Below are 10,087 nucleotides of genomic sequence, written 5' to 3'. Positions count from 1 at the left end.
TGTGTTCTATAGTTTAATGAATGTTTCCCATTTTCAGTACAATAATTTGTACTGGGTATGAAGTGCATTGCAATATTTTGTGCTGTGTCAGTGCCATGAAGGATAGCAATTTGAATAGCCCTTGTTAATTACTTTAATTGTGAATTTCTCTGTGGTCAGTGGTCTGCAGTACCATATAGTTCTTTATTATACGCTGCAGTTAATCCCTGTTTAATTGTCATAATCCATCACTCTCTGTCATGTCATGTCACTGTGGAGGGATTATGTAGCCTCGTGAACTAGGATGTGTGTTTTTTTGGTCAACAGTACTTGCCTAAAGCTTCTAGCATTATCTGCTCTGTTCACATTAGCTAAGGCTTGACTTAATCCTGGCCATTCCCCTTTTTCTCCTGACACAAAGCAACAAAGATGGTCAGGTCACTTTTTCTTTGATTATCAGTGATTGCTTGAAAGTATGAATGAATTGGGAGTATTCTATTCATGTTGTTTCCATTACAAGTTTGTATAATGGATTATGTGACATTTTCAAAAAAGATAGCACTTGCTTTTGAAAGAGCAAAAGAATTTTTCATTTTGACAAGAGAATTTACATGTTTGTGTTGAGCAGTGCCAGGCTTTTAAGAACCTTTTGTATGGAGAGGTGGTAGTTTCTTCATAAAGGCTGACACTAGATTTATAATATAAGCCCTCTTTTAGCCTTGCTCCCTCCTGTAAAATCCTCAAAATGGTAATTTCCTCTTCAAATTTTGTATAAATAGTCGGTGGCCAAAGAACCATTTTCGTTCAAATTTGAGGTAATTCAGAAATTATTTCTTATATGGTACTTAAAAAAAAAAAAAGAGTATTAATCATATCTTTAAAATTCTTGTTAATGATGCTTTTAGCCATATCTGATACTTTTAAGTACTAAAAGAGACTGGCCCTGGCAGATTCTTCATTTCCTATACACTCCCCTCAATTTTCTGCTCTTGGCTTCATTAGCACTAGCTGTTCCATTCCAGGAAAATTTGTTCTTACTTCTTTACCATCTGAGCCAATTTTGTTGTTTCTCATTCCTCTCCGGGAAAACAAAGTTTGGAGGGAAAGGCTGGGAATGTCTTTTGAAAGCATCTGTGGCTGTTGAGAAGACTCCAGGAAATGAGCCCACAGGTATCCCCCATGCCACATTGGTGAAGAAAGAAAGTGCAGCTGCCCTTCACTTCCATGACTCTGGACACAAGACTGCCTTTACCCAGAACAATGTTGACTCATTGAAATCTGCTCAAAGGCAGCTGGACATGGATGCTGATGTAGTTCTCTGGACAAACTCTTCAGCACGCTCATCTGCAGGTTAAATGTGGTGGTGTGTAAAGTTTCCTGCACAGTAGCAGGCTTTTCAGCAGTACTGCCACCCCCTGTATGGGGAAGGCTGGTAGTGCAGAATCTTTACACCGTCTTGTCCTGTGAATAAGTAAGAGTTCTCTTTCACCCATAGATGCAAGGAGAAGGTGGCAGAACTTTCTCCTCACTCACTCAGGGAGGTATGTGATAGAATCTTCCCTCATGTGCATGATACACCTTTGATTCCAGCAAATGGAGGGAGAAGAAATTTGTGGGGCTAAAGAAAATGATGTAATACTGTGGAATCCATGGCATCTGTCCATGAAGTGCCCATTACCAAATTACTTTGTCAGTCTTCACAGGACTAGGGAATTGTCTGCTACCGTGTCCATATCTGCCAGTAGTGGAGAGGTGGCAGCTGTCAGCATTACCTTATCGGAGCCCAACATAGGAAGCTCAGTTTCAACTCCTGTAGTCTCCAGAGAACCCCTAAGCAATCCAGTGTTTCTTCCTTACTTGCAGTTTAGTGTGTCTGCAGAATTGCTAAACTCTTCAGGCTTTCCCTGGCCACCCTAGCTCCCCAGTCAGACTTCATAGATTTCAAGGGACCTTTCTGATCCCAGACCTAATTCCCAGAAATTGGAAAGCCTGAAGAGTTTAGCAATTCTGCAGACACATTAAACTGCAAGTAAGGGAGAAACACTGGTTACCTCAAGGCATTGAATCTGGTATGTCAATGGAATAAAACTTTCACTAGACAGTGGTTCCTTCCTCCTACTTAAAAATGGAGATGAAATTGAGATATCTTTCCCAGTATTGTATTAGAGGTAAAATGTACAGGGAATAACACTCACAAATTAGCAAAAGGATATGGTGCAGAGAAAACCATATAATCAATATTTGCTTTCTCTCACCCATGTTTTGTACCATCATCATACTGTTTATTTTCAAAATAGCAGATATTGCTCTTGAGGAAATGTGTATTATAGAATAAATACAAATTGTTCTGACAAATGATTAAATCTATCAAATAAAGTGACCAATGTTGATGTAATAAGTGATATTTGCTTGCTATTGACCTGTGATAGTCTGACTGATCTGAAGAATAGACTTGCTGTTTGCCTAAGCCATTCAGAGACCAATTTGTCCTGTTTAGCAAAGTACCTTACAGTATGGTTTGATTCAGGTTTTTGTTTTTACAAATAAGTTAATTTATGACTGGCATGTGAGCCAAGAATAAATTTTTAAAGCATTTCTGCTTATCTTTAACTTTAACAAAAATTCAGTGCCAGCTACATTACTCCTTTGTTACTTTTGATATTTTGAACTCATGAAAGTTGGGAAATTCAGAGATGAACTTGCTACTACAACTTTTACTCTGCCCTCTTGCATGTGTGCATTATGGAAAAGTCATTAGCCCCGAGTAATCTGGTGTACTATTTGGCAAGTGTTACCAACTCCGTCAACTTTTTCACAAGTGGCATGATTTTGACGGGGGCTGAAGCCAGTCTCACAATGATGAGAGGTGCTCCAGACCACTAGTGAATTTGAGCCCTTTGATTGGCTGTTTGCCCCCACTTGACTACCTCCTGGGCAGAACAATCAATCGGAGCTGATACAGGGTTCTGTGTCCCCCTCTCCCTCACAACCCGAAGCTGTTTTCGCAGGAGGGGAGGACGCAGCTAAAGGGCCCAGGAACATCTGGCCTGGGAGGGGCCAGAGGGGGTGAAGAGCTGCTGGAGCTGCCCCTCACCCAAGCCTGCTGGAACAGAGGGGATTCTGCTGCAGCCTCCCCACCCCCAGCCCTGCTCGGAGGGAGCGGAAATGAGGCTTGTGGAGGGGCAGAACTGATGACTGGGGTTAGAAGGGGAGAAATAATTGCCAGGCAGGGGACATGTGGATGTGGGGGTGAGAGATCCTTCAACAGAAGCCAAAATCACCTTGCCCAATAAATTTGGGAGCGTAGGTGACAATTATTGTCACTCTCACAAAGGGGGAGGGGGATTTACACGTGTGCAGACATTTTGCACAGCAGGGGTGGAGTATTCTGTGCAGATCCTCTCTCCAATTCACCATATAGGGGGTGTGTAAGTGCCGCGTGTAGCAGCTGTACAGCATGCTGCAGCCTGGAGGAATGAGATGGATTCTTCTTCCCTGCACATCATCTTGATATCTGGGCAGTCTGCTTGGAGTGGGCACTGGAGTTTGGCCTTGTCCTTCATTGTAGTGAATTATGCTATATGTTAATATGAGAGAGATCAAGAATATTGAGCAATTATTGGACATACAATGAGTGGTGGTCATAAAATTTCACCATCCGCTTAAACAGATTTGCTGACGTAGTTCTCATTGTAAGAATAGAGAATGTGACAAAATACCACAGCACGGTAAATCTTGATTGTACTATTAAGAGCTACAAGAATACATCACAATGAATCTAAAGAATAAACTGTTTTGACCATTTAAAAACCTGCATTTGGACTGTGTAACAGCAAAACTATCATGAACAAAAAACTAGTACAAATTAAGGCTAATGTTTCAAATCCAGATGTATCCATGTACAGTATTTGAAAGATTCTCATAGCCTGTGCAGCATAAAGTTTAGGTTGTTATATTCCATTTCTTGCACAGCTAACGATTTCACATATAGCTCATAATACTGAAAGGGAGGGAAGGGTCAGTTAAGTTTATCCAGTGCATCCAGGAAAATACTGGGAGTACTTTGTGTTTTTTCCTTTTGCTAATTAGGGTTTTACTACCTTAATTCAGTTTAATGTTTATAGTTAATATTATTTTTACAACAGTAAATTTGTGTTTCATCTAAGGTTTCAGTACACATCTTGTTTACCAATATCATTACACTGTATTAAACTGATACATTTGCATTCGTTAGGGTACCTATACACCTGTATGCTTAAGGCTGTAAAAAAAAGTAGTGATTTTTTTTTAAAGTTGCAGTCATAGTTTAAGTTGTGGTTCAAGACATGCAGCCTACCTTCCAAAGTAGGGCAGTAGGACAGAAGAGATGCCATGTGTCCCACTTGGTGGTCAAAAAAGCATGATGGAGGGGTGGCTGGGCCAAATCTGAATGATTGGCATTGCAATCCTGTGTGCCAAGTTGCAGTGCCACTCCCTGGGATTTGGCCGACCTGCTGACATGGGCAGCCAGGCCATATTTAAGTAGCATTGCAACATGGTACCTGGGTCACAATGCCACTAAAATTTGCAGCAACTCTAAGAAGTTGTTGTGTGTGTTAAAAGTTGCAGTTTCTGCAACAAATTGTGCCACATGATTTTCTTACAGCCTTAGTGATGCTGATAGTTTGCATATATAATGTAATTAATATGCTGTTGTTGTTCTCTTCTGTATAATATATAATTACATCCCTCTTTAATTTAGTTGTGTGCCTGATTGCCTATCACCTATTTTTCATGCTGTTTGTCTGGTCTTACTGGAAAACAATCTTTACATTACCAATGAATCCTTCGAAAGAAGTAAGTTGAGATTTGGGACAAATTACTTTATGTTGTTTCTGATATATGCAGTTTGCAGGTGACTTTAAGTGGTCAAATGACATTTGGGGGGGCTGGATAACTTACACTTCGTACCTTATATACCTGAAGGTCACCAGTTCTAATGTGGCCCTAGCTGGTAGTGATAAGTGATGTTACCATCATGTTGGTGGTTTGATATATTATGGGAAAGAAATTAAATGTAGCAAACATTTGTATGCTAACAGAGGACAATAAAATACAAATGTTTTAGTTAGGGAGGTGTTCATTCTTTGGGGGGTAGTGCACATAAATATATAATTTTTTGCAAATGTATTTGAAATGGAGTGTTTTAAGATTCTCCCCTTAGTTCAGATGTCCTATTGTCCTATTATCAGTTATATTCTGAAAATCACTTTGCCTACCATTCAAAAAGTACTGTTTTCTGAGCATAAACAATCAAGGTCCTCATGCTGTCATTGCACGAAGGGGTAAGAGGGATTTCTAAACTGGATACCCCCTACTGGCTCAGCCAGAGAGAGGCTCACTTGTGGGTCATCTTGTAGAACAGTTGCCTACAGACTCTGAGAATCCCAATTAGTCTTTGCTCAGGTAAGGTCTACGACGTTCATACTGTAAGTCCAGCTACAGTTGACTCAGCTAATCAGTTAAATCTAAATTCTAATGTCTAGTTATAGTACTACAGAGGGATTGGATAAAAAGGATCCGCTTGTCTGGAGGAATATGAGGAAGATGAGCAGAAAGCTGAATTCATCCTAATACAGCTCCAAAAATAGTACATGTTGCCTCTTGAATCAGGTTTACTCTCTAGGTACCATTCTCTGAAGCATATGGAACTTTCACACCTGAAATTAGAAAAACTAGAAGAAAAAATTATGCTTCTCTTATGCACTACAGTCAGTGGGACTACTTGTGTGAGTAAAACAGGCAGGATTTGGCCATAATTTGAAGAATAGTTGTCTGTTGCTTTTCAAACTAATTATTACATAAGAAAGATACATTTTCCTGTGTAATTTATCCAGTTACCATACTATGGACTCACTACCATGCCTCCATAGTTCAGGTTGCATTAAGAGTTTTTATTTTGTTCCCCTCTTCCTCATCTGTTTGATCTCAGAAGCAAACCGGTTAAAATTTTCTGGATAACGTAAAAGAGAAGGATAATTTTCATCCAGAAATTTATGACTGTGCACATAGTTTCCATATACAAGTTAATCAAAACTTAATATCTTGAAAAATCATGCAGAGCTTCAGAAAATGTTCTTAATCTCCACTGCTTCCGCCACAGGGTTCACTTTTAAACTCCCAATTGGCACATGTACTTTGGCCTACATTGAGCAAAGGATTATTGGTAAAGGCATGGAGCTTTTTCATAGAATTATAGAGTATCAGGGTTGGGAAGGGACCTTAGGAGGTCATCTAGTCCAACCCCTTGCTCAAAGCAGGACCAATCCCCAACTAAATCATCCCAGCCAGGGCTTGGTCAAGCTTGACCTTAAAAACCTCTAAGGAAGGAGATTCCACCACCTCCCTAGGTAACACATTCCAGTGCTTTACCACCTTTTAGTGAAAAAGTTTTTCCTAATAACCAACCTAAACCTTCCCCACTGCAACTTGAGACCATTGCTCCTTGTTCTGTCACCTGCCACCACTAAGAACAGCCTAGCAGCATCCTCTTTGGAACCCCCTTTCAGGTAGTTTTTAAAAAGGTGAATAACTAACAATGTAGCTGTCAGTTTTTGAATGGAAGCCCCTTCATGATATTTGGTGTATGAAAGTAAACCATATCTATAGCCAACCAACCAGCTGCTACCATTCTTTTTCCCTGCCCCCTTGGACACTCCTTTATTCCCTCCTGGGCCTTACACAACACTCCACCCTCCTCTGTATTCTCCACACAGACTGGCCCTCCTCCATTGGCCCTCCCCCTGCAAGTCTAAATAAGCTGGCCATGCTTAACTTGCCAAATTGTCTTCAGGGCTGGAATGGACGTAGAGACCTATGTTACTCCTCCTCTGGTCCTGAGCTCCAGATGTCCACTGCTCTAGTGCTGCTCCTACCCCAAACCCACAACTTTTGGTTCCCATATTCCCCTCATCACCAACCAGATAAAATACTCAAGATAATTAGATAACATAAGATATACAGGGGGAAGTAGTGAGAACACCATCCAATACTTGTAGGTATATATGTTATGGATGTGCTCGTCATGTGACCTCTATAGTTGCAGGTCAATTAAGAGTCCTTTTGTAAATCATATTTTAACCATCCTACTCTCCACAAACCCACTACCATTTTGTAGCAAAGAGCTATTACTATGACAAGTTTTTTGATTAGGAGAAAAAGAAAATGTTCACACGTGTAGGAGGAAAAACTTAGTGGCAAGCACTCATCATGAGCCTTTTTCAAAAAGTAGAAAACGATTTGCTTTTCACTGGTTTATGCACAAGAATTGGATAGCAAGTTTGATGCTGAATTGCTTATGTAACCTTAACTTGTGCTTTTCGTGGTTAACGTTTGGGCTTTTTCAAATGCCCCCTTTTCTTTTTTACATGGAAACGATGAACACATTTACAAATAATTTATCATGAAAAATCATTGCAGAATTGAACTGTTTATTGAGAGAAACATTCTACCACAATACAGTCATCAGTGACTTCTGTTGAGCTTAACTTAGCAACATTTGCTGTATCTTTTTGGGGAATATTAAAAATTTTTTGAAGTTAATTTATTTTTCATTTGGTATTTACATGCCACAATTTTTATAATTATACCCTTTTGGAGTGTCAGTTTGTGCATGAAGACTATATAGGAATAATTAGACGAGGGATCTACTCAAATTCTTATAGACCATTTCAATAGAAGATATTGAGAAAAGGCTGCATAAAATGATGTACAGTAGAACTTCAGAGTTATGAATACCTTGGGAATGGAGGTTGTTCATAACTCTGAAATGTTCGTAACGTTGAACAAAACATTATGGTTGTGCTTTCAAAAGTTTACAACTGAACATTGACTTAATACAGCTTGAAACTTACTATGCAGAAGAAAAATGCTGCTTTTAACCATCTTAATTTGAATGAAACAAGCCCAGAAGCAGTTCCTTACCTTGTCAAATCTTTTTTTAAAAAAAACTTTCCTTTATTTTTTAGTAGTTTACATTTAACACAGTACTGTACTGTATTTGCCCCCTCCCCCCCCCCTTTTTTTTTTGGTCTCTGCTGCTGCCTGATTGCATACTTCCAGTTCCAAATGAGGTGTGTAGTTTGACTGATCAGTTCGTAACTCTGGTGTTCGTAACTCTGAGGTTCTACTATAACATACTGCTTCTATTCCTTGTAAGGTTAAAGTCACCATAACTCCCTAGTATGTTCTTCTTGTGCTACTTGAGTAGTCTGTCCAGGTGTGTTGAGGGAGAAAATTGACATTGCATAGTGTGCACTAATTTGTCGACTTTGCTAAGTATGATTCCTTAACACAATTCCCCTTCCTACTTTCCTACCTATTACATATTATATTTTATTTTCTTTGTCCCCTCTTATGACATTGAAAGACTAAAGTAACTAACTTCTGTTCAGTAGCCAGTTGGATTATTCAGTATCACAGGGGTGGACTTTGGGCTTGTCTACAGGAACATTTGTACATTTCAAGTTGGGATGTGAATTTAAATCTACTCTGCACTAGTCTGCTGCAGATGACTGTGTGGACCCTCCTGACATGCATTAACAGTTCTTAATACGCTTTGAGGTAGTCTTCTTTGAAACTTGTCAAGAGAATGGTAACCAAATGGTCTAAGGATATATCAATTAATCTTGCTTAATTTTAAACATTTGGAGTTCCTGTTTTACCTTAAGGAGAGCAATCAATATTAGGTTGATACACACTGGAATCAGGAAATTTTAAAATTGCTTTTGACTAAGAAGAGAAATGAAAAAACACCAAAACTTGAATATGTCTCTCTTGAGAACAATTGGTTGTTCACTACAGTATTTTGCACATACAGCTACTCCATCATTATTTAATGAATATCTTTCTCTTTAATTGGAGTAAAAATCCACAAAGGATGTAATTTTCTGGGCATTACTAATTAAATATTAATTATTTTCCAGTTCCATTTGTCATATGCAGACAAAGAACTGCTGGAAAGGGAACCTAGAGGTGAAGCCCAGCAAGAAATTTTTAGGCGAGCAGCCAAGGACCTTCCTGTCTATACAAGGACAATGTCTGGAGGTAAATTCTGTTTTTCTGTGGTCAGTGAGACAAGTGTCTTGATACATTCATTGTCAGTAGGAAGTGAGATTTTTTAGACAATGTTTTTAAAAAATGAGTTGTCTTTCAAAGCTTAAAAGAAAAAACTGACCTAAGAATGATGCCCTATTATTATTATTTAGTAGAAATACATTATTTAAGATTCTGCAAATGCAGATTCTGTGTAATAATGAGTAATTATGATGATAGAATTAACAAGACACTAAAACATAAAGAATGTTTATACTCAAATATTGGTCAAAGTTAATCTGATTTTCTATTTAGCTTTATACATACCCACAATTTGTAACTGAAGACTGATTGAAACACACTAATACTATTCAAATCCTAACTAGTGTCAAGACTGGTTTCAAAAGCAGCACTGGTTTACCTGTAGTTATTTGATAGCTTACAGTATTAACAAACACTACAGGAAGGTGAAATATATATTTGAAGGTTACATAATTTGTCTTTTTTATTTTTCATTCCTGAAAAGGTAAATATTAATATCAGATTGTCTATGGCACCTACTATTGTGGCACCTATGCACATCAGCTACAGTGATGAAGAAATATTAGCAAGAGCAAACGCCAAATCTGAAAACTAAACAGTCAAAGGCCTTACATTATATCATCAGTGTAATTAGTCTCAGATTATGCATGTCTGCCAAGTAAGCAAACCCTAAAGGCAATATACAAAATAAAATCTATTATTAGGATAAAATCCTAAAATGGCTTCTTAGAATTAATGTGAATTTATTTATTAATTACTAATCATGTTACATAGCCTTTATTGTATTTTTAGGTTTTTGCAATGCTGACTTTTCTTTATTTGAAAAGTAGCCTCAGAGAAAAGTTTTAATAAATAATCCAGAATTCAATTTGTTGGAATATTTCTCATGTATTAAAAATTCAAAATGCACTTCACAAGTAGCTCTTAAACAGCTGTTATGCTAGGTGCTGAGCATGTGCAACTCCCACTAAATTCAAATTAAATCATTTTATTG

The 10,087-nt window shown here is 38.3% G+C and overlaps 2 protein-coding genes across 2 annotated transcripts in view; one reads left to right on the top strand and one right to left on the bottom strand.

Moving 5' to 3' along the window:
- CNOT7 (CCR4-NOT transcription complex subunit 7) overlaps positions 1–10,087 on the bottom strand; it is a 117,427-nt gene that overhangs the window by 25,567 nt on the left and 81,773 nt on the right. The gene's annotated exons all lie outside the window — the stretch shown is intronic.
- ZDHHC2 (zinc finger DHHC-type palmitoyltransferase 2) overlaps positions 1–10,087 on the top strand; it is a 77,026-nt gene that overhangs the window by 35,768 nt on the left and 31,171 nt on the right. Inside the window, 2 exon segments of the mRNA XM_038398881.2 lie at positions 4,721–4,815; positions 8,943–9,063. Of these exon segments, the coding sequence (XP_038254809.1) occupies positions 4,721–4,815; positions 8,943–9,063 (216 nt within the window).

This window comes from Dermochelys coriacea, chromosome 4, assembly GCF_009764565.3.
Source record: "Dermochelys coriacea isolate rDerCor1 chromosome 4, rDerCor1.pri.v4, whole genome shotgun sequence".
NCBI classification, from domain to species: Eukaryota; Metazoa; Chordata; order Testudines; family Dermochelyidae; genus Dermochelys; species Dermochelys coriacea.
This window is presented reverse-complemented; position numbering and strand designations above follow the sequence as displayed.